The sequence below is a fragment of the Lutra lutra genome, chromosome 9 (genome assembly GCF_902655055.1).
Source record: "Lutra lutra chromosome 9, mLutLut1.2, whole genome shotgun sequence".
Lineage (NCBI taxonomy): Eukaryota > Metazoa > Chordata > Mammalia > Carnivora > Mustelidae > Lutra > Lutra lutra.
In genome coordinates this window covers 26,125,086-26,151,202 of record NC_062286.1, presented here as the reverse complement: position 1 = coordinate 26,151,202, position 26,117 = coordinate 26,125,086, and the positions used below count along the sequence as shown (strand labels likewise).

At 35.0% G+C, this 26,117-nt stretch overlaps 1 protein-coding gene across 1 annotated transcript in view; it reads right to left on the bottom strand.

Annotated features, from left to right (window-relative positions):
* BIRC6 (baculoviral IAP repeat containing 6) overlaps positions 1-26,117 on the bottom strand; it is a 237,681-nt gene that overhangs the window by 128,689 nt on the left and 82,875 nt on the right. The window contains 14 exon segments of the mRNA XM_047746606.1: positions 94-308; positions 2,252-2,351; positions 2,591-2,914; positions 3,701-3,888; positions 10,162-10,308; positions 16,636-16,769; positions 17,822-17,969; positions 19,399-19,496; positions 20,401-20,532; positions 20,630-20,791; positions 21,554-21,687; positions 22,683-22,861; positions 24,868-24,999; positions 25,482-25,613. Coding sequence (XP_047602562.1) covers positions 94-308; positions 2,252-2,351; positions 2,591-2,914; positions 3,701-3,888; positions 10,162-10,308; positions 16,636-16,769; positions 17,822-17,969; positions 19,399-19,496; positions 20,401-20,532; positions 20,630-20,791; positions 21,554-21,687; positions 22,683-22,861; positions 24,868-24,999; positions 25,482-25,613 — 2,225 coding nt within the window.

The window sequence follows — 26,117 nt, the reverse complement described above, 5'->3', positions numbered from 1 at the left end:
GTAGTTACACTTTTTAATTATATGTTTGAGTATCTCTCATAACTTGTTGGAAACATGGAAAGCATATCAATTCACTGTCTTGCATCTCTTTACCTTCATAAATCTACACACAGGAGGTGGTATCAAATCATGCAGAATTAGTGAATGGGTGCTTATATCAGTTGCCACTACCAGTCGCCTCCCATCCACCTCTTCTCCTAATGTCCAAATGTCAATTGACAAGGAGGCCAAATCTCCGCAAGTGGGAATCAAGACATCTGTCAACAGTATTGGTCTACCAAAATCCAAGGTCACAAATCTCCTTGCTCCTATCAGAGAGAGATACCAAGAGTTGACAAAAACTACCATTGTTGCAATTAACCAAAAGATACATTCACAAAAACAGTTGGGAACATGCATCTTAAAAAATGAAATCAACTTATTAAACAACAAACAGATGGGAAGGAAAGTAAATAAGCAGCCCTCAAAAATTCTCTGAAACCTCAATCCATGCTAGTTAAGGCTTAAAGAAAAAGTATACAAGAGTAAGTTTGTTATTGCGACAGCAATCAACTATACATACAAGCTTAATTTAAAACTTTAGAGTTGAAAAACTTTATTACCAAAAACAGTACATGGATTAATTCTAAAAAGTATCTATGTAATCTTTTTCAGTCATCTGGTCATTTCCTAAAAATTGCCCTAATAGATGCATTAATGATATCAAATTGTACTGCTTGATTTTACTGTTCTCAAGCCTTACTCATCTTCTTACAGAGTTAGATCTCACACTGCAGTTACAATGTAAAGTAAAAGTACAAGGCAGAAATCACACAAAGTCACCTACTACCACTAAAAAAATCCCTCAGGAAGGTCCTTCAATAAAGAGAGACACAGCTTATCCCAAACAGTGTTTCTGCCCAGGTACTGACACATCACTGTCTCTTCAGCTACTTAGTACCAAGTGCAGTTGATAGCTTTCTCTCAACGGCCACACTACAGAGGCAGAAAGCCCTTCTGTGTAAGCACCCGAATCACACTCAGTGTGGTTGAGATGCTCACACTAACGAAAGGCAAAAATGATCTGAGAGGAACAGAAAAAGAGCAGACTTGCATATCTCATCTCATACACACTTCAGAATAAGCCTGATTAGTGAAACAGTAGACAGAATCATTAACAACAGAATTCTTTTTCTTCTTCACCAGGTTGGGGTGAGGAGCACTTAATAAACTTAAGAGCTGCATTTGACAGTGAAAGGACCCAGCGAAACTGCTAGAATCCATGCTATTTTCAATGGAGTTGGTTTCGCAGAAAAAGGTAGTTACCAATACTTTCCTAAACAGAAAAACCATTAAATAACAAAGAACATAATTCTATAATCTACAGTCAATTCCACTGCTAAAAAGCAAACTGCAGTGTAAACAACCGCTCACATTCCATAACACTGCATACCAACTAGTCACATTCTAAATGTTACAGACGCTAACGGTAACACCAGTGAAGGATTAGTTCAACAGGAAACACCATTAAGAATTTTTGTTTTAAAAAACTCTCTCTTCTAAAGAAACAGGCTGAAGCAGTAAAGCAAATCTGGTTCGACTATTCATACGATAAAGGAGACACAGTATGCATTATATTCATATTATTCTCTGCTATAAAACACAGAAGGATTCTGTTGAATTCTGCTGCAGTCCATGCCCAGAACTAACAGTTTGGTAGGATTATAAGGTTAAAGTTGCCCATAGTTTACTAGGTAAACATGCTCTAATTGAAAGCACCTATCGCAGTCACAGGTCACTAGCATAGAAGTATGGCCACAAAATTAGGTAAAATTTGAATTATCGAGACCAGGAAGTGTTATTAATGTTACTCAGTTATTAAAATCAGCAGTAATTCTGTCTGCTATTTTCTGGAAACAGTTTCAACATCAGAGTGCTGGTGTTAGGAATACTGAAGCGTAATTTCCAGTGTCATGATAACTGAGCAGCTACAATGGAAGTCGACACTTCTGTCCATCCCAGCTCAACAGGCAAGATTCACATACAGGTCAGATACAGGGTCTGGATAAAACTTAGCCACCCTACCCAGCAGCACTCCTATGTTCAACATAGTGAGCACACAGCTAAGCCTTATGTGGTGCTTATTCTTGGTAAAACGTGCTTACCTAGGAACAGATGGGATTTACTCGCAAAAGAAAATCAAACTACAGACAAAGACTCAAAGGGCTAACAGGCTAGGCAAGAAAAATATTTTAAGAAAGGCAAATATTACCTGAATGCATTCGCTCTATAATAATGGACTGGTGGGGTGGAGGCTGAAGAAAATGTGAAGCATGAGAAATTGCAAGAGCTAGGCCAGAACCAAGTGGATTCTAGAAAAGAAAAAAGTGTAACTCTATATTGATATTACTCTTGCTCTATATAAACTAATAACTGTAATGCCATATTAACAAGTCCCATTTCCTGATGTATATTCCATAATACTTTATAAAACAATCTAAGTTGATGTATCAAGTTGGTATAAGAAAAGTTTGCCTTCTCAGGTTAGCATATACATTAAAATATTTTTAAATGTCTAAGTGAACACCTATTAAAAATTATAATAATTTACCATTCTGGATTTGTTGGAATTTTTGTTATGTGCAGCAAGACTGACTGTTGGGGGATCAATAACTGAGCCTGGGAAAAGCTGGGCAAGTTCGGCATTAATCACAACGGAAACTGCTTCATTGGGTGGGGTGAGTGGTGGAGTCATAAAAAGTGGTGTTGTTTTTGGAGTGGGTGGAATAACATCGGATGGGTGGATGAAGAAGCCAGGGGCCGCCGCCGGGTTGGAAGGCACAGAGTTGTGAACAGGACCTACTGCTGAGGCCGCCGACGCCGCGGCAGCTGCTGCAGCCGTCGTCTGATGTAACTTGGCTTCCAGCTTTGCTTTCTGTAAAAGAAGTAAAAGCACAAGATATAGACTAGTCTTGCCTGCACAAACTGTGGGGAGCAGTACACAGGAAAAGAGCATACAAAGATAAACATGGTCTGATTAACTAGATCTCAGTTAAATAAAAATGAAATTAAACTAAAAAATGGACTCAAGATCAACTGAGTATTTCTTCACTGTTAACGACTTCATTAATATCTGATATATAATTTCCTGTGCTTGGGGGAACAAGGACTTCCACAAAGCAAAGGTGGAAAGGAAGAACAATAAATAAATGTAAATAAGGAAACAAAATTCTCCTCAAAGCAAAATATTAACAAGAGGAGGTAGATTCTCACGGTGCCTAACCTAATATAATGTCACCTACAATCACACAGACCACAATTAGACCACAACGAAATCTCCGAAGCATCTGCCCTTATTACTAAATTTTAATCACGTGAATTCAATTCATCTCTAAAATGTTTCAGGATCTCCAATCCATAAAAATCCTAACTGCTAACTGTAATGTTTGACCAAGAGTATTGAGACTAAATGGATTTTACTTAAGAGACTGCCCCCCAAAATATTAAGTATAGTCCCACAGATGTTTATCAAATAATTTGTTTTGTTTTGCTTTTTAATTTAGATATATCACAAAGACGTTACCTCCATTTTTGTAGAAAATGATTAGCTCAGATCAGTCAACCTACTTTCCTTTACGAAAATAATGGTAATTTTTTACAGTACTTTTTCAGCTTTTGAAGTTTAGAGACAGCATGAACAAAGAGCCAAAGAGTCTCCAACCTGTTGCTGAAGCTTCAAAAGCTGCTGCTGTTTCTCTTGCAGCACCTGCAGCTGTTGCTCGGCTGATGCCATTGCATGAGAGAGAGACTGCAAAGCTACCTGGGCTGCTGAACTCAGGGCTGTCGAAGCTTCCCCAACTGTCCCCGATGACAGTCCACCTACTGCAGGAGTAACCCCGAAGGAACTCACTGGCATAAGACAAGGGAGGAGAAAAGGGATGAGGAAAAGGTTCACATAGAAACATATTCCAAGTATATTATTTTGACATTAAAACTCCAGTTTCATTTTAAAAGATAAGAATCTATAGAGTATCAAAGGGAAATCTTAATGGTAAAAGCATATTGATTGATCCTAACAGTATTCAAGGTTAGGGAATCTGGGGAACTACTTATAAATCAAAGAAAAATCGTTGAGCTTAAAAATATTTTCAGCATATAAAAAATTTCATTTAATATGGCCAAAATAAAAACACAAAACAAGAGCAATCAATTTGAGCATAACAAACTAAATTTGCTTTACTAAGTTCTCCTATAGCAATACCCCTTACTCCATCCCCCAAAAAGGTCCAAAAAAAACCTTCAGTTATAAGGACATCATTAAAAAAATCTGATGATACCTTATTTCCTCATTTTAAAGCATAGCCTAGACAGAATATGTAAAGCAATGTTTCCTACCAAGTGCTCCCCTGAACTCTAATATGGAGAGAAATAAGCCCAATTTGACTTATGTCAAATAATTCTTGTATATACTGCTTAGCCATGAACACTACCACCCTTAAAGACTACAAAATTCCTGTAAGTTGAATAATTTCTTTGACTTTCCTTTTCAATGTTACTCAAATATATATTATAAAAATCATTCTTGGGGCACCTGGGTGGCTCAGTGGGTTAAGCCTCTGCCTTCAGCTCAGGTCATGATCTCTGGATCCTGGGATCGAGCCCCACATCAGGCTCTTTGCTCAGCAGAGAGCCTGCTTCCTTCTCTCTCTCTGCCTGCCTCTCTGCCTACTTGTGATCTCTCTCTGTCAAATAAATAAATAAAATCTTTAAAAAAAATCATTCTTGCTTTCCCCATTAAATATTTACCAATATTTGTGGAAAACATTTTAGAAAAACCTAAGATAAAAGCTTAATTTCACAACTTAATGAAACAGGTCACCATAAAATAAGAAGTAAAAGCCAAGTTTAATAACAGCATTAACATTTATATTCTAATAGGATAGAAAGTTTACTGAAAAGTTATATTGAGGAAGGATAACTGCTACAGTAGTAGCAAATGTTTAGTGTGCATTACCATGTGACCCTGTTTTAATTAATTACATATTCAACAGATGAGCAACTCTAAGAAGCAGATACTAGAACTCTGTTCCTTAGTTACCTATAGAGCTCATAGTGGTAGAACTAGAGCTAGAACTAAGGACCATGTGGAACCAAAGCCAATGGTAGGGCAGGCAAAGTGCTAAGCATGGAACTTACATCAACTCATCTCATCTTTGCAAGGGCACACAGGTAATTACTAATGTTATCCCATTTTACAGGTAATGAATCTAAAGCTGAGGGAAATCATTTGCTCATAAATACCTGAAAAAGTGGGCGGGAAACAACACCCAGGTACCTGACAGTCTATTTTAACATCTAACAATGCTGTACTGCGCCACGATTCAAAAAACTATTAAAAAAATTAAGCTGTAATCAACAAGACAGCAATAAATGAAACTGTGCATAGCCTTACAATTAAAAGTGTCCTCAACTTACACACACACACACACACACACACACACTTATTATACAACACCCATACTATGACTCATTCAACTTTTAAGAATTCAACTACACAAGCATAGTCAAAAAAAGAGCAATCATAATTCCCATAAGCTATGTGTCCCAAAATGAAATGCATCCCTTCATCAAATGGTCCACCAAAGAAACAGCTATTAATTCCAACTCTAGAGGGCGAATTATCAGACTTTACTGAAGCACTGATATTGTTTTTGTACTTTTTGGGTCATTAAAGTACTTTTCAATATTAACCATGTGGAGTTTGTGCCTTCACTAGCTTTAAAATCCAATGCTTGAATAATACTAATGGGAAAATGAATTAAGTCACCAAAAACACATAAGAGACATAAACAATCCGAAAGAAATAAGTCGCCCTATTACCACAAAATTTTAAAATCTTTTGCCAACTCTGAGTTTTCAATATCTTTTTCTATTTTTATCCTAGGAGCATCAAAAACCAGATATAAAAATAATGGAGATGAGAACAAAATAAAAATGACTTATGACCATCATTCCTATTCAGTATCATATAGGAAGTCCTAGAAAGCACAAAAGAGCAAGAAAAAGAACTAAATGATATGATTAGGAAAACAGTAAAGTAAAACTCTTAACAGATGCCATGACTGTCTATGAGAAGTCCTTAAGAATCTACAAGCTAGGGACGCCTGGGTGGCTCAGCTGGTTAAGCGGCTGCCTTCGGCTCAGGTCATGATCCCAGCATCCCGGGATCGAGTCCCATATTGGGCTCCTTACTTGGCAGGGAACCTGCTTCTCCCTCTGCCTCTGCCTGCCTCTAGGCCTACTTGTGATCTCTCCCTCTCTTTCTCTCTGACAAACAAATAAATAAAATCTTAAAAAAAAAAAAATCTACAAGCTATCAGAATGAGTAAACTAATACAGCAGTATCACCACATGAGATTAATATACACAAATCAACTGTATTTCTATACACCAGCAACCAAAAAAAATGGAAATGAAATTAAGTATCATTGATAGTAGCATTTAAAAAATCAAATAGGGATTAATCTTAAAAAGATGTGCAGGGGTGCCTGGGTGGCTCAGTGGATTAAGCCTCTGCCTTCAGCTCAGGTCATGATCTCAGGGTCCTGGGATCAAGCCCCACATTGGGCTCTCCGCTCAGCGGGGAGCCTGCTTCCCCCTTTCTCTCTCTGCCTGCTGCTCTGCCTAGTCGTGATCTCTCTCTCTCTCTGCATCAAATAAATAAAATCTTAAAAAAAAAAAAAAAAAAAGATGTGCAAAACATCAACACTGAGGGACGCCTGGGTGGCTCGGTTGGACGACTGCTTTCGGCTCAGGTCATGATCTCGGAGTCCTGGGATCGAGTCCCGCATCAGGCTCCCAGCTCCACGGGGAGTCTGCTTCTCCCTCTGACCTTCTCCTCGCTCATGCTCTCTCTCACTGCCTCTCTTTCAAACAAATAAATAAAATCTTAAAAAAAAAAAAAACATCAACACTGAAAACTAAAAAACATCTCCCAGGGTAACTGAAGACCTAAGTATACTAAATATACCATGTTAATGAAGTAAAAGGTTGAATATTAAGATGCCAATTTTCCTGAACTGATTTATATTCAAATTCTTAAGAAAAAAATGCTTTTTGGTATATACATTGTCAAGTTGATTCTAAAATTGAAATGGAAATACAGAGATCTAATGTACAGCATCCTGATGGTAACTATAATGCTGTATTATATACCCGAAAGTTGGTAAGAGTAGTCTTAAATATTCTCACCACAGGAAAAGAACTCATAATTACATGACAGAACAGAGGTATTAGCTAATGCTATGATGGTAATCATTTTATAATATATAAATGTACCAAACCAATACACTGTATACCTTAAACTTGCTCAGTATTATATGTGAACTGTATCTCAATAAAGCTGGGGGGAAAGTGGACATAAAAAAGACACAGAAGCTTTAAGAAAAACTACAAGAAGAAAAATGGTGGGTTTCACTTATAAGTATATACTCAGGAACTGAAAACACGAAAAATGAACACAAATTTGCTGCATGGCAGTATTTAGCTTAACAGACAAAAAGAAGTAACAACTCAAATGCCTGTTAACTTCTCAGCAGATAAACAAGAGAAGGCATATAGAAGTTGTTTTCAAAGTGGTATGTCCATACAGTGGAATACTATCCAGTCATAAAAAGGAATGATGTACCAGTACATGCTAAATGGATGAAACATAAAAACATTGTAATATTTTTAATCTGGTCTGATACTCTTTCAGTTGGAGTATTTATTCACATTTAATGTAATTACTGATTTAATTACTTGATCTTCCTTCTGTTCAGTGTTATGACTGTTAAATTCATTTGTATCAGTGCATGCAGTTACTTGTTTCTTTTCCATTGCTATTTAAGATTCTGTTGTCTGAATAAAGCAAAATTTGTGTGTCTACTGTTCATTAGCATACTATTGATTGATATTTGGGTTGTTCCATTGTGATGCTTTTCGTGCTACTGGATATACTATTTTCTTGGAGATGAATGTAGAAGTTGATGTGCTGTTCCACAGGTTTTCCATATATTCAACTTTAGGAAGTAACATTAAACAAATGTACTTTTTAATTTTCAAATGTTTGAGGATTTTCTGGTTATCTTGCTATTGATTTTTATTTAAATTGCTGTAGTGTCAGAAATTACTCTATCAGTCTTGTATACTATGTTAGGAATCGCAGAGGATAAGTTTTTATTTTTAAGTATTGCAGGAATACATGACAATAATTGTTTACTCCTCACTTATTGGTGAAGTGTACTCTATCATTTGGGCATATTTGCTAATTGTGTTCCTCAGATTCTGTCTTTATTAACTCCTTGGTTTCTAAATGAATTAATAATCATAATGCTGAACAGAAGGCAGATCAAAAAATACATAAAAGCAGTTTTATATTATAAAGGCTATATTCAACCAGAGATCAGACATGTATAATTAAGGGTTTATACAATGAAACAAACAAAAACCAAGCAATGACTACTCTAAAAGTGAGGACAATGTTTATCTTTTAGAGAGCAAAAGAAAAATAAGTGGAAGGGGACATGAAGATACCTTTTAGAGTGCTGGATATATTATTTCTTGATTTGGTGGTCACATGGACAGTTTGTTTTGTCATAAATTGCCAGTTATATAATTGTTATCTGCATTTTTTCATAAGAGCATCGTATTTCACAATTAACATGTTTCAAAAAAAGTAAGTAAGAAATTAAGAGACTACAGTCACCTTTTAGCACCCTATGACCACTAGTCAAGACTTTGCCCTAACATCTGATAAAAATCCTTCTCCTGGTGGTGGTTTCAGTGCAGGCAAAATACAGATAGGATTGCAGGTATAGGAACAATATCTTTGGAAAAAAAGAAGGTGGTTCCATTGTTTGCTTTATAGGAGAGGAAAGGGAGTGTGAAGGAATACTTCTCTTTTACAAACCTCTTACATTTGTTATAAAATTTCATACCTTCTAAATGCATTACTTATTCAAACACATGAATTTTAGACCCTTACTTTCAAAACAGTTCCAAGAAAGAGTGTGATTTATAACAAAAAAGTTCTCTGAAAGTTCAATTTCTTGTCATGCATTTTTCTATTCCAGTATACATGTATGTCTCTACAAAATGACTATAACAGTCCAAGAGAGCAAACACAAAATTTCATCCTTTTGGCATCCTTATTTAACAGAAAGATTAGATTTTATTTGAAAACTCTCATGTAAATTACATAAGCCAAAGATTTCACTTAGTGGTTACTTCCATAATTAGAAGGTATAAGGTGATTCTGAATAAGGCACTTGAAAAACTGATAATTTCCTTTTAAAACCCTGCTTAAGATTAAATTTTTTGTAGCTTCTCAAGCTAAATGTTTATACTTTCTGTTAAACTGTTGAAGATAACAAAAAGAAATCCACAAAACGCAAAACCACCAATGGCAGAATTCATTCAAGACACTATTCAAACTCTTCTGTGACTGTAAAATTAAGATAAAACCATATCTAATATTTTTAATTATAACAATTTCCATTATTTATGTCAAGACAGAATTATAAATACTGATCCTATGACATGAAGGGAAAAAAAATCACAGAAAAGAAGGTATATAAAAAAACAAGAGTTCCCAATGATTCATTTAAAACACCAATACTATGACATATTCAGCACACTGAAATATTACTTCGTATATCTAAATGTGCTTTAAAATATCTGGAAAAATAATATTCCCTCTACATTCTTCTCAACCTTCTCAAAGATATTATATATTATGAGCTTTAAATGCAAGAAGTAACATTATGATGCCAAAACTACATACACATAAGACTGGCCAATAGTTGAGGAGAGTTGAGGCTAGGTAAAAGAAATGTAGTCTGTTGTACTTTTCCTTTTCCTTTTATTGTGTTAGATATTTTCCAAATTACAGGGCTTCTAAAAATCCACACACATAAAAATACAGTGTTTTAGAAGGTAGGAAAAAAAACTATGAACGAACATAGAAAAATCTGAAGAACTACTTTTGCTTTTTTCCTCCTATTAGTAAGTTTCTATTTAACGTAACACGAAAGGCTCTTACACATAATATAAACTGATATTTAAGTACTTACACATCATTTTGTTTTTACTTCAACATAAAATGTATAATAAAAAGAGTGAATAATAAAAGAAGGTATATACCAGTAAACGTACTTGCATCATCCCTTTCTATTCTGGTGCCATCACTAGTTGACACACAAGTAAAGTGCAAGGGTTCAACTTCTAGAAGTCCAGTGAGAGATGTGAAACTACCTTCGGCAGCTGTGCAACTACTGACCTTTCCATTTCCTGTTAAAGAGACAAGTTTTATGCTATGTAAGTCAATTTTTAAAAGGCAATAGTCATATGGAAAATTATAGCTGCTACTTCAATTTCAATTAGAGCAGCTATATAAACACACAACCCTATGCAGTACTTCCACAATGGACATGAGATTAAGAAAACTCACAAACAGAAGATACTTGTCTCCATGCTGCAAAAGCAGAGTTGCATAAAAGCAACTTACTGGCCATTAATATGAAACAGTAACAAGTGATTCAGATTTTAAATGAGGAAAAAATAATGAACCACTACTAATATTAGCTATTTTTTAAATAGAGTATTTTTTTTAATATTTTATTTATTTATTTGACAGAGAGAGAGAGACAAAACAATAGAGGGAACACAAGCAGAGGGAGTGGGAGAGGGAAAACCAAGCTTCTGGTTGAGCAGGGAGCCCAATGTGGGGCTTGATCATAGGACCGTGGGATCATGACCTGAGCTGAAAGCAGATGCTTAACAACTGAGCCACCCAGGTGCCCCACTAATATTAGCTATTACATAATCCGTTAAGAATGCATAAAATCAGAATACATTCTTTCACATCACCTGTATAAATAGGACCCTAAGTAAAACTCAAGAAATATTCTAAAATATTATCAAGATTCTTCTATAAATATACCTTTGTATTTTGCATATATTATCCATTTTAGAATGAGGCCTACTACCTTATAATCATAAAATACATCTGACCTTTGAATGCTGAGGTTGAGGTGCCAACCCTGTGCATAGTCAAAACTCCACATGTAACTTTTGATTAACTTAACTACTTCTATCCTACTGTCAACCAGAAGCCTTACAGATAACATAGTTGATTAACATATAATTTTCCTGTTATATGTGTTATGTACTATATTCTTACAACAAAGTAAGCCAGAGTTCTTATGTTAATAAGAACATCATAAGGAAGTGAAAATACATTTACAGTACTGTACTCTATTTATGGAAAACAATTCCACATATAAGTGGACCTGCACAGTTCAAATCCATGTTGTTGAAGGGTCAACTGTAGTTTAAGTTAGCACATGTAGTTGGGAAAAACATTAAAATAAAATAATTCACATGATCACAACTATGTGAACAATAAAACCACAGCAAGACGATAAGACAGGAGAACACAAAAGAATTAAAAGTGTGATGTGGTATGGGGGAAAGGGGTTATTTTCAGTGCTGTCCAAATATTCTGGAATTAGCACTGCTTTAAGCATAATTCTTTAACAGATAAAATTAAACAGAAACCAAAGATAGAATGGGGAGATACAAAAACTATCAACATCTGAAGGACTAAATTAAATGCTAGACTAAATTGTCATAACCCTGTTCTCCAACATTTCATTGGTGCGCAACATAGGACCTCACATGTTTAAAAAAAAAAAAAAGTATTTACTAAGCATTTAATACTAGACATGGGAAATACATGAGAAAAGGACAGGCTCCAGTTCTCATTAAACACCTACTCTGTATTATAGGTTACTAGCACTAAACAACTAATCATACAACTGAACTTTAAAAAACGGTGCTTACCCTACAATCTAGTATTTGCCCTACTAAGTCTTTACCCAAAGAATACAAAAATACTAATACAAAGGGATACACAGACCCCAATGTCTACAGCAGATTATCTACAACAGCCAAATTATGGAAAGATCTCAAATGTCCATCAACTGATAAATGGATAAAGAAGATATGGTGTATAGAATGGAATATTACTCAGCCATAAAAAAGAACGGGATCCTGCCACCTGCAATGACATGGATGGAACAAGAGAGTATTAAGTGAAGTCAGTCAGAGAAAGATAAATACCATGATTTCACTCATGCGGAATTTAAGAAACAAAGCAAATGATCATAGGGGAAAAGGAAAAGGCAAACCTAGAAATAAGACTCTAAGAGAACAATGTTACCATATGGAAGATGGCAGGGGGGATGGGTTAAATAGGTGCTGGGTATCAAAGAGGGCACTTTCGTGATGTGCACCAAATATTGTATTAAAGTGTCGAGTCACTAAATTGTACATCTGAAACTGATATTACGGTGTATGTTAACTAACTGGAATTTAAATAAAAACAACAACAAAAAAGTGCTACGTTTTACTTAAAAGAAGTTCAGAAGACTAATAAATCCAAGGGAAATCAGTCTAAGTAGAGGAGTAAAAAAATACTTTCATGATGAGGTGATGAGATTTATGGGAAGAAATGACATTTTTATGTATTTATTCCAGTCAGGGAAAACCTGACAAAGGAAACAACATGAGTGAAATCTCTCCAGTACAAAGAAATATGGCATATTAAAGGAACTAAAGAAACAAGGTGGCTGGAGGAATATCTGTCAATCCAAACACTGTTCTATGTATCTTTAAAATGATTAAGAACTCTTAAAGAACTTTCATCTATGTTGGTTGTATAGACAGGTAGATGTAGATATACATAAATATAGATATTCACCACAGCAGAAATCTTAGGATGAGAATATTTTAAACATTAACCAATGTAATAATAATACATTCATTAGCTAAAAATAGTACACTCTGATGAAAAATAACTGTCTTCAGACAAAAATAACTTTATGAGAGTGGCAATGTTTTACATTTTTTGCAAAAATCCTTAAAATCCGGCTTATCAAAGGGGATAGTTGTACTGTCTTACCTGTCTCCATATTCAGTGTGTTGCAGGATGTCATTTTGGTAGAGCTTTACAAAAAAATCTGGCCTATCACAGATGCGTAGTTGGAAAAGGAGTATTTTAATAGTCTTACATATTCAAAAACCTTGGCAAGTGGTAATTTTTTTTTTTTTAAGATTATTTGCAAAGTGGTGTCTGAATTTTTTTTTCTTTTTTTAGGGAGGCTCCACACAGTTTAAGCCACTACAAGGCTTGAACTCAAAACACTGAGATCAAGACCAGAGCTGAGACCAAGAGTTGGATGCTTAAGTGACTGAATCATCCAGGCACCCCTGGTCTCTGAAATCTTACTGATGAGCTTCTCAATCTCTCTAATATTAATTGGATTTCCTGTACTTTTAAGGAATCTCTTATCCACTTGGAAAATATTGGTTGACCACTGTATACATATGTTAACACACTCCATTATATATATCAGAAAATGATATTCAGTAATACCAACATAGGCCATCAGAAAATGATATTCAGCAGTTTCAACACAGGCCATCAAAAAGTTATATAATGAGAAGTTATCAAGCTCACTGGATGATACAAGTTTTCTAAAATTCTAAATTTTTTTTTTCAAATATTTTATTTATTTATTTGACAGACAGAGATCACAAATAGGCAGAGAGGCAGGCAGAGAGAGAGGAGGAAAGAGGCTCCCCGCTGAGCAGAGAGCCCGACACAGGGCTCGATCCCAGGACCCTGAGACCAGGACCTAAGCCGAAGGCAGAGGCTTAACCCACTGAGCCACCCAGGTGCCCTAAAATTCTAATTTTTGCTTAAAAGCTCTTTTAAGAGCAAGAAATACTATCAATTACATGGATACTAATAGGCTTTTTCTATTCATTTGTTAAAAAATATCTACCAAGCAATCAAGTATGAAAAAACTTTTTGCGGATCAGTCATTCTTGCAATAAAAATGGTGTTCCATAAAATAAGTAGCTAGTTCAGCTTGTAACTCAAAATGCCCAAGTGTGTTTCCCTAAAACAACCATGGTACTTCAGTATGCCGCGGAAGGGCTTCATGCCTATTTCCCATTTCATTACAGAATATGTTCAAGAGGAGTATCAACAGGTTCAAAACTTAATAAAATCAACAAGTTTGACTGCCTCATCAGGGACATTTTTAAGTGAAACTGGCATATTTTTCATTCCAAGGGCAGAGTAGTGAACACCACACTTTTGCACAATTAGTATAAATGTCAATGCAGTGAAAAAGGCAAATACTGTTTTATCACGAAGACAGTGGGCCCATGGATTCTCTGAAAGTATCTCATAGACCCTGAATGGGTCTATGTACCACACTTTGAGAATCACTGGAACAGAGAGAGGAGACTAACAGAGGCAATGGTACTAGATTAGATGGCAAGGAAAGAGAGCCAGATCATATAAAATTTTATATGCTGCAACAGAGACTTTGGACTGCAGAGTAATGGAGACAGGAAAAGTATTTTAAGGAGAGAGGTAAAGTGATCAGGTTTGCATCCAAAAACAATGGCACTCAGTGCAATGTAGAGAATGTACTCAAGTGAGGCAAGAGCAATGCAGAAAGACCAGTTAGAACGCTATTACTGTAGTCCAGATTCAAGATGACTGGCTTTCCCGTAATTATGTGATCACGGGAGGGAAGAGAATATGTTTGAAATATATGATGGTGTAAAGAAAGATAGGATCTGCCAACAGCCTCAATGTGGAGGCTGAGAAAGAGGTATCAAGAATGATACTCAGATTTCTGATTTGTGCCAGTGATGCCATTAACTGAGAAAAGGGACACCGTGCAAGGATTAATGGTGAGAAGTAAAATGACATTTGGATGGAGACTTATGTCATGATTTTTAAGTTGCTTCTTTACTGAATGTGCTGCTCTTGTGTATTTTAACTCCTTGGCCTGACTTGAGCTTTATGGTCTTTTCCTTACACTTTCTCCACAAGGAAATTTCATTCTAACCTAAGGTATGCAGAAGGCATCTATATATCTAGTTCTAACCTCTCCTCTGAGTTCCATTCATAAACTGATGGTCACTTGGACAGAGAGATTAGCATAAAGGAGGCAAAGCCTAAGTCATCAAACAGAGGAGGTAACGCATACCCACGATAAAATAAGCCATTAAAAAGTAAGTAACAGATCAGTAAGTAGATACTCTGATCTTGTCCATTAAAAATGTTCATGAACACGTGAAGCAAACAAGTCTAAACCGCTAAACATCCTGTTAACAAAGGTAATCTAAAAAAAAAAAAAACAAAGGTAATCTAAGGATGGAAAGGTTGTAATTAAGGCACTTTACATTTTATTTGTATTTCTGTATTTGACTTTTCTCTGTTGCTTTTTTCACAACTCCTAATTTACTTTATTTTTTTTTAAATTTTATTTATTTATTTGACAGAGAGAGAGATCACAAGTAGGCAGAGAGGCAGGAGGGGGGTGGGGGGGGAGCAAGGCTCCCTGCTAAGCAGAGAGCCCAATGTGGGGCTCGATCCCAGAACCCTGAGATCATGACCAGAACCAAAGGCAAAGGCTTAACCCACTGAGCTATCCAGGTGCCCCCAGTAATTTACTTTAAAGTAAAAGAAACTGAAGGGGTGCCTGGGTGGCTCAGTCGTTAAGTGTCCGCTTTCAGCTCAGGTCATGATCCCAGGATCCTGGGACTGAGCCCTGCATCAGGCTCCCTGCTCTGCTGGAAGCCTGCTTCTCCCTCTCCCTCTGCTTGTGTTCTCTCTCTGGTTGTCTCTCTCTCTCTCTCTCTCTGTTAAATAAATAAGAAAGAGAGAAGGAGAGAGAGAGAAAAGAAAAGGAAGGAAGGAATGAAGGAAAGTAGGTGGGTGGGAGGGAGGGAAAAGGAAAGGAAAAGAAGGGAGGGAGGGACAAATGAACTGAAATTAACTGAAATTAATTAATGTGATAATTATTTTATTATGTTTACCCAAAATCCTAACATTGTGGCTTATGGCAACACTTATAGTAAGTTCAGTAAGATGGAAGAAAATAATGGTCATTGTTTTCATTAACAAAACTAGATAAACACCAAATCATAGTACCTGAAAAGGTTATACATTCAATCTTGAAAGCATATTCTTTCAGAAATGTATACAAGAATACATGTAACACTGTACAGAGTTTAACTGAGTATGCTAGTAGATACAGAAAATTTTTTCTTTCTCCATCTTTACTTATTATAATAAATACATACTCATTTTATTTTCTGAAATATGAAATAAAACATTCTTTGATTTTGTGGACATCAAAGGCACACCAAATAAAACACAGTAAAGGCTACAATAAATAATCAAATGTTCAATGTTTCTTAAGAACATTAAAGCTATACTGACATGCAATGAAACAGACAAAAAAAAAAAAAAAAAAAAAAAAAAAAAAACAAGCAAAAAAACAAGTTTGCAATCCTTCCAAAAATAACTCCATTTTTTTTTTGAGGGAGAAATTATGAAATAAAGGCAAACAGTTTCATGACTCACAGATGTTAAGGTTAAGTTCTGAAGAACTATAGTTGTTAAAGACAGAACATAGTTCTGACATAGTTAAAGATAGAACATAGTAACTACAATCTCTTAAGTCAATGGTAGCTTAAACCACATATATAAAATTCAGAAATTCCTTTAAGAAAAGATGTTACTACCTGAAAGGACATCTGACAAATCAATTTCATCTGACTGGACACCAATGCTGCTGTTGTATACATTTTTACAAGAAGAACCGCTCATCTCCAAATCAAAAAGGACTGGATCAAATGGTGAGCTATATAATCCATATCTGAAAAATAAAATAATGTCCTAACAATTTTCCTGTCAGCCGTCTAATTAACAAATTACCTATTTACTTAGTTTTGAAAGCAGTTTGACACAGGGCAAAAGGAAACACTAACCAGATTTAAACCACTAAATTCAGTGAATCTCAGTTGTGTTCCCCCAGAAACCTATACTCTAAAAGATGTGGCCCAGAGACTCAACAAATGTGACTCTAATAAACTGGTAGGTAATGAACCAAGACTGCATCTTCAACTGCAGATTGAAGCAAGGGAAAGATAACGAAACACCCTTCCCTCAACTCCACCATTAATTACAGACTCAGTAGAAAATACAGTACTAGGACTAGTAGTAGTAGAAAATACAGCTTTGAGTAAAATTTTTATCAAGATCAAGATTTCTCATCTAAAAATATTACAAAATCACCATGTTAAATAAAAGAACACTTCCAACACTGAAGATTAGGCAAGAACTCAAATCTAACCTTCAGCTATTTATTACATTATGTTAAAGTTTTAGAAAAATCAACCAGCAGATGAAGAATACTGGTTAAGACCAATAAGTGATTTACATAACTCCAACCACAAAATTCAAACAATAGAGAAACAAATTATCTTTCTTTCTGCCTTTTAATTAATTTTTTCTCACCATAGCACATACCCTCCCCGATGTCCACCACCCAGCCACCCCATCCTTTCCACCCCCCTCCCTTCCAGCAACCTTCAGTTTGTTTCCTGAGATTAAGAGTCTCTTATGGTTTGTCTCCCTCTCTGGTTTCATCTGAGAAACAAATTATCTTAAACTGCTTCTTCTTAGCAAGAAATACCACTTTTAAGTACTTTAACATAATTAGCCCTCTGAATAACCATTTTCAGGATCTTCGAAACTGTTAAAAGGGATTATTTCAGAGAAAATAGAGGGAAAGAAAACCTTAGGCTAATATTTAGAAAAAGGAAATGCATAAATTTATTTTTGCAAGCAAATACAAAGAGATTTCAGTGCAAAGCTCGTATCATAACCTGAAAGGCCCACTGTTAGTCATTACGGTTATGAAAATACCTTGTCTGAAGTAAAGCTTCCATTGGTGTTAGTCTGTCCTGTAACTGTTTGGACACAGCAGTAAGCAGAGATGCACAAGATGTACTGCACCCAGCCAAATCTTCATCTTTAACATAATTTAGTAAGACAAAATACCAATAGACAGAACCTGAAAACAATAAAAACAAATCAATGTTTCTTTTCCTCATTGTTCTCTAAGAGAACTTCAGATTACATATTTATCAGTAAGTCCCCTTACAAAACAACTTATAAAGAATGGACCAATTCCTTGGAGGACACTAAGAGGACAGTGACAGAAAATTTGAAATATATATTTTTAAGGAGTATATAAGTCAACCTAGTCATTTAGGTTTTCAATAACTTGATATGACTCAGAGGGACATTTTAGAATAGGTGGAAAAGTATAGAGATGTCAGGTCTCCTAAGCCGTCCTTCCTGAAATACTGTTTGGTTTATACTGAAATTTTCAAAAACAATGGATGGCTATGAAGTACAAATAACACACTGGCAAGTGAGCATAGTTACGCTTACTGCCAGTCAGATACAAACCAACATGGCTAAAAGACGACCATCATGATGTATTTTAAGACTTTAATAAAATAGGAGATCTCAAAGTACTAAGTACACCCCAGAATTTAAGCATCCTACCTCTAAAAATATTCTCCAAAAAACTATTTTAAATTCCAAGACTATTAGAGTAAGCAATTGGGTCCAAAATATTCTACTCTATATAACACAGAGTTAATAGTTCCACCCAATTTATGTCCAAGGTAAATATAAACAGATTCTTTATCCAAATTAAGATATTAATAACCATTTATCAACTAACTTTGAGTAGGCTCTTTTTCTACAATACCATAAAGATCAAATCCTTGTGAAATATATAATCCTTGTTGAATAAAATTCAGTATTTATTAAACAAAAGACTGTAAGAAATGTCTACAGAAAGATAACATCAATTAAGAAGGAAAAATTAGTAGCTCTTTATAGTAAGAACAAAACAGTATTAAGAATATTTTAAATTATTTTTTAAATAGTCATTACTTCATATATGTGCTATTTTAGGGGACTGCTTTTTAAAGTGCTACTTGATAACTACATTCCTTCCTTTTATTTAGTACCACATTCACTCTTGAATGCTATTTCTATAGTCTTCAGGTGCTGAAAAACCTACTGGCCCCTTCTAGAGAGTTCTAGTTTGCTGAAGTGCCTACCAATCACACATAATACATGCATGGAGCATTCTACTTATGTCATCTCTCTGGCACTTGCTGGAATTTTAGCAAATGTGTGATATCTGATCTACAGTCAGTCAGTGAACAATCAAACGACTCAATAATTTTAATGAAATATAGAAAATATATGAGTAAGAGGACTTGCTATTTACTTAACTCTCCCACTTTTTCCAAGCAGTACTATTGAACAGAATATCTGCCCATCTGATAAATCACAATTTATTAACTCCTTAGAAAAAAGGGGAATAACCAAGGAAAAAAATACTTACTAAATAATGCTGAATATATTGTGAGATATTTCCTATGACTATTGCTATTTGTGATTAAACTAATTTCACATACCACCAGTTGCTGCTGCAGGTAAAAATGACATATTATCAAGTAAGGCCTTCAACAGAACAGATCCAAATCCTGGTTGACACGGGTCACATTTGCCATTACTGAAAAAATTTAAAAAAAAAAAGTGAATATATCACTCAATATCTAAAGTCAATCCTAAACATGGTGTAGTAGTAGCTAAGAAAACCCTTTAAAATGTATTCAAAGAGATTACAAGAAAAATTTGCCCTAAAGCTCTATATACACACAGAAAGATAACAGAGACTGATTATACTAAGGATCTTTGTAATGGTTTTCTTAACCAAAAAAGGGCTAATAAGCACATATACTCAATACTAATTATCAGTTTTTAAACATTTACTAGATGGTTTAAGTCTCAGGATCTAGAAAAAAGGTCTGCACAATATTACAAATAAGCCTGGTAAGACTGTCATGTAACAGGGAAGAAGGCCTTAGGACAAGAATCCAAACACAACCAGGGAAGATAAAAATAAAACTGAAGGAAGGGCTCCCTTTACCAAACTCCCCAAACTGCTACTAATAGGCAAAGAAGCCTATTTAGACTACTTTCATTAAGGGGTGCCTGGGTGGCTGTCAGTTAAGCATTCAACTCTTTATTTCAGCTCAGTTAATGATCTCAGGGTGGTGAGATCAAGCCCTTCATCAGGCTCTGCACTTAGCAGGGAGTCTGCTTTAGATTCTCTCTCTCCCTCTCCCTTTGTCCCTTCCCCCACTCATGGATGCTTCTCTCTAAATAAATAAATTAATAAATAAAATCTTTTTTAAAATCTTAAAAAAAAAAAAGACTTATGCAGTATGACATTTTTTCCTAAAAACCTTAAATTCTTTCTTAGAATCTCAATACCCTCATCAACTTTTGAAAATCCTCTTGTTATACATTCATTCAACAAGTAGCAAATTACACTATAGACACAGTCATCAACTGCCGAACTGCAAATGCACCTTCAAACTGGACTTTCAACAACAACAAAAAAAACCACCAACCTAATGCACAAGGCTAGAAATCGGGCACACTTATGGGCTATGCTTCGTCCTGCCTCAAAGAAGCAGACACGCACGATGTCAGAAAGACATTTTCGTGTTTTTGAAAGCAGGCTCTCGTTTCCCTCTTTGGAGCTGCAAAACAATAGCAGACACTCAGACTCATCTTGAACTTCTATTTATAACATCCAAAGGACAATCATCTGTGGTAAGTAAAATCTTAATTATTAACCTTCCAGGTCCGTTCGAATGTACTCCAGCTAACCAACAAAGGGTATCCAACACAAGGCTCTGGGCATGCTCTGTGATTTGGCCATCATCTGCTTTTCTACAAAGAGTGTTAAGAAGCTTCTCATGAAATTCTGAAAACTGTAACATAGCACATCGTTGCACTCTAAAAAAAGAAAATATAAATACATTAACAACCAAACTAGAACAGTTAGACTAAAGCTATTAAAACCTGGTTGGTCAAATGTTTTATTGTGAATCATGACTATCACAATTAAAAATATTATTTTTGAAAATTAAATATTACAATGACATGTTAATCTCATAATCTTATGGTATTAAAAGATTTAAAAGAGCACATAAGCAATATTTGGTTTAGACAAAGTTTGAAAAGAAATTAAGTTCGCAGTGCCTAAGTGGCTCAGTTAGTTAAGCGTCTGCCTTTGGCTCCGGTCATGATCCCAGGATTCTGGGATCAAGTCCTACATGGGGCTCCCTGCTCAGCAGGGAGTCTACTTCTCCTTCTGCCTCTCCCCTACCACCCCGCAACGTGCACTCTCCCTCCGATAAATAAAATCTTAAAAAAAAAAAAAAAGAAATTAAATTTAATAACATATTCTGACAAAGAGTGAATAAAACTTCAAATTATATTCCTATCCTTGTTCTACAAATACCATTACTTATATAAATACAATTTGTACGAATACAATATTCCTGGTATACTCCAAAGCACTGTACATATACCAGGGATAAACCAATCAAGTAGAAAGGTAATTCATACCTTCACTGAGATTACAAGTACTTTAAGTAAATCAAAAGCAAACAAAAATTTTCAAGACTTAGAAAATTTCATGTGTGTGTATTTACTAGAATTCTTCCTTCATACATTTATTACTATAAGAATAGTAGGAGAAAGAAATGAGGTTACCTTTCCTTAGAAATTGAAGTTTTCTTAAATCTTCGAATGGTGACTGAGACCTCTTGCAGTAAGTCACAGCCCCGGAGGTTCTCAGATTTGCGGGCACCACCTGCATTTTCATTCTTAACATTAGATGATTTTTCCTAAACGTATAAAATCAAATAACTCAATGAACAAACAAATGAAACTAAAAAAGTATTTACTATTTAAAGTTCTTAAAAAAGAAAATAACTGAATGATGACTATCAAAACATATATATCAAATTAAAATGACAGCTTTTACCCTCATATTCAGTAAATGACTAACTTCCCCCAGACTATAACGGGGGAAAAAACAAAGTCACTGTTTTAAAGGCAATAACCCAATGATTAAAGATTAGAAAGCCAAAGTCCTGAGACCAAGTCCCAGCCACAATACTTATAAGCAATATGAAATATGACCGTTCCCCAATCTCTAAGGTTCACTCACTTTCAGTATGAAAAATGGAGACAATAGTAGCACCTGCTCTGCCTACCTCAGAGTTATTTTGAGGATTAAATCAGATAAAGTACACAGAAGTCCTTGAAAAATTGGAAGACCTATACAAATATAAGATGATTGGTGTTACTGATATTGCTATTGTTGCTTATAATGATGAAAGAGAAACAAAAATCTCCAGAGTTCAGGAAAATCCAAGATCAGACAATTATGCAGAGACTGCATGGTACACAGCTACTTGTAGAAATTCAACCCTGGAATTAGAATTTATCTCTAACATTATTCCCCAGCTTCCCTTCCTGCATTCTCCCAAATTTTACAAACAAACAAACAAACAAAAAAGGTGGTGAGTTACCAGTAAAAGACACAGACATAGACTCTAAAACCTAAATAAATACTATGGCCTAAAATAATTATAAAGTGAAGTATCTGCTAACAATTACTCTCTCCTAAGTATAACTTTATAAACATTTGCTTGCAGTTAATGTGAAATATATTCTTAATTACACTTTTAAAATCACTGGAAAGAAAAATTATGAACAAAACCAAGTGTCTATTGAAAAATCAATGAAGGGTCATACTACTTCCAATTGTGTGTCAAATCTTCTCCATAATGTTTGTAACAGCATTGTTGTGGTTCAAAATAACAAAGTTTCATACCTTGCCTGCTGCAACTTTTGCCAGGAGTGAAGCAAGTGAATAGCCCTTGTTACTCTGGTGTTTTAGGGATGGAAGTCTTACTACAGGGCGTATGCCACCATTACAGATCTCATCTGTTCCTCTTTCATTCACTGCCTTGACGTGGATTAAAAAGGAACGATATTTTCCTCCTGCCATACCTGAGAAGCAGCACAGAATGGGAAAAATAACTTAATCACCAAAAGACCAAATAGTTTTTCATCTCCGTAGAGCAAGTTAATTCCACAAGAAATTTTACGCTTGATTGGGATTTTCAAATTACACCGTTTGAGTATAATCACTGAATAACCTTAATATGTTGGCAGCAAAAGAACAAAAAGCACAGGAGTTGTAGAAACACCATAAGACAGAAAATTCTGATTAATAGTTACAAACATTTGACATATTTTCCCCCAATGAAATTATTCACTTTAATAACATTTTGTGAACTACAGAAAAACATACACAAAAAAACTATCTTTAAGGCACTACCCGTAGCTAATAATGGTACCATCATGTGAATCCATCTAGTCTTTTTATGCATGCACACATATATTACGTACGCATATGTAAGCACTGTGATATTAACAGATGACAAAGCGCAGGTTATGGAGTCACTACCTGGGTTTGAATAATGGATCTGCCATTTATCAGCATGTGATAAATCAATCTCCTGTGGTTTGGTTCTTTCAAATGTAAAATGGGAGTAATAACAGAAACTATCTCAAAGACAACTAAAACACAACTGTGCCTGACTCAAAGACAGCACTCAATAAATATTGGTTATTACCACCAGTACATTTTATTTTCTTTTAACTAAAATAAGATCATACCACACAATCCATAAGTAAAATATACTGTAAAAATACCCTCAAATTAACACACTTACCAGTAAACCATCAGCCTATTGGTACCTTGCAGGTATTAAATCTTTCTCTAATTCTAAACGCTACCTTTGTTGTTGCCCAGTGACTGGCCAGCCTACTGTAATAGCATTGCACTGTTATACTCTCCTTATTGCTGTATTATTTTTCTATGCTCTAGTACCTAACAAGACCCCCTCTCTCTGTTTTCTTTTTCCAAACTTTTTTGATCCATATCATCCTTTTTGTCTAAAAATTTAGCCATCATGTTCTCTGGTTCCAAAGATTTTTGAAGAACTTGGTAAGAAAAAAAAATCATTCTTGGTAAATGCTAGAAAAATTAATACTTTTAAACTGAGTCTTTGGAAATGCATGCCCTTTATTTGCACCCTCCATTTTGTCAAAGCCAACATCTTTATTTTCATATACAAATTTAAGTTTCACATTCCCATTCAACAAAAGTAACTTATACTTTCAGCAATATGAGAAATTTTATTTGTCTTGCTGACTGCTATCCCCCAGTATGTAGCATAACATACTAAATGATCTCATAAACTTAATAAATGAATGAGGTGTAGTCAAGAGAACACATTAAAACTTGTACATATGTCTGCAACTAAAGGTAAATATGTAAATGTGGACAATAATATGAAGAGAATATATACAAATTAAAATAATTGTTACAAGGGTGGTCAGGTATTTTCCTGGTTTGAGGAAGAACTGCACATCCCACCCACCTCCAAAATAACTTCAATAATGAAACTAGATGTTTCGTTTGTTGGCTTTTTAAATTTACCCTGGGATACAAAAGCTGATATATAAAAGTCCTACTACTGCGATAGCAATCCTCTACATAATAGCCTATTATTTTATACACTAATTATAATGTGTTTATGTTAGACACTCTAATAATTACATTTGATATTATGAAAACTCTTCTATAAAAACCCTCTTAAGAGAAAATACTCTAACAATATACAACTAAAAACACAGGACTCTAAGTTGATGGGAAAGCCAACCAACCATGCCAGAACATGTCAGCTGGTTCAAAAAAGCTCTGTGATTTCACATTAAGTTATCATATATTTGCTTTTTTTATTGCCTTCTCAAAAAAGCACTGAGACTTCCAAACCACAGCAAGTAGTATGAGAAGTTTCACATAAAAATACAGTCACTTCTGAGAGGAAATGAACTCAGCTACCAGGACACTGATGGAACTGTTAATGCAAATCCCAAACAAAATAAAATCTTACTTTCTCATTGTGGTATTATTTATTCTGCTTTTGTAAAAGATGTTACTTTACCTTTAACAAGTTTGGGGCTTGTTAATGTCAACATCCCAGCATGCCCTGACAGATCAAGGCCACTAGCAAGCCATACTGGTCCACACAGAATGTCTTCTTTATGATCTTCTAAAAATGGACATAATCTAAGACCTAAAAAGAAAAAGTACATATTTTCTTTTAAATTAGTTTGTAACTTAAAAATATGAAATAAGCAAATATCCATCCCATACAACCACACAAAATACCATACTTAGAATGTGTTCAAATAAGAATTCACTATCATACTAAGGAACTATAATCAAAGATCTGATACATTTTCAAATATCTGATATATGTTGCTTTCCATTCCCATATTATTTACATTCACCTTGATCATCAAAAAATATAAAACCATGACATGATTTTAAATCCCAAGATATTAAAAAAAAAGAATGCAAGTATTAGCGCAGCTGTGTTCAGAAAGATGAGCTGGAAGTTAAAGCATATTGCCAAAGCAGAATTATAGGTTATTTTTTAATTGTGTTTTTAAAACCAAGTTTTTGCAAGCCATAAGGAAATCTCTGCCCAACACGATGCATTTGGATCACTACTCCTCTTACTGTCACGGACAACAGCTCTATAATTTCACTCACACTGTGATTCCTCTACATCCATGTGCTGCATTTCTTCATTCAAATCAACCAGGGACGGTTTCCCATTTTGTTCCACTTCAATGTTAAGAGCTGGAGACAAAGGAAAGGTGATCTGCCTATCTACTGCTGTTTCTAGAGGATAAAAATATTAGTAAACTTAATTTTGCTTAATATCAATAATTTATGTGCCTGAAATTCTAAAATTTTCTGTTAAATTGGGAACTACTGTGATTTTTATCACAGATGTTACGAAATTGTTGTCAGAAGAAGAAAAAAAATTAGATTCCTTTAATCATTTCATACACTCCTCTCTCTTTAAATGGTACTAAATATTCACCTGAGAAATAATTTGCTGGCAACTAAACTAGAAGTTCTTACCCTAGACTGCGAGTATAAGCACCTGCAAAATTTTTAAAATACCAATGTCTAAGCCCTAGGCCCAATTAAATCAGAATCTGCCATGATTCAAAAGAATGGACCACACACACAAACACACACATATGCACAAATACATATAACTGTATTTTGAAAACAAGAAATTTTTCAGGTTTCACTGTTTCTGTTCCCTGATATAAAGCAGACATTTTACTCTGAAGTTATCCCCAGGCTTTTAAATTAAGCTCTTAAGGAGAAAAC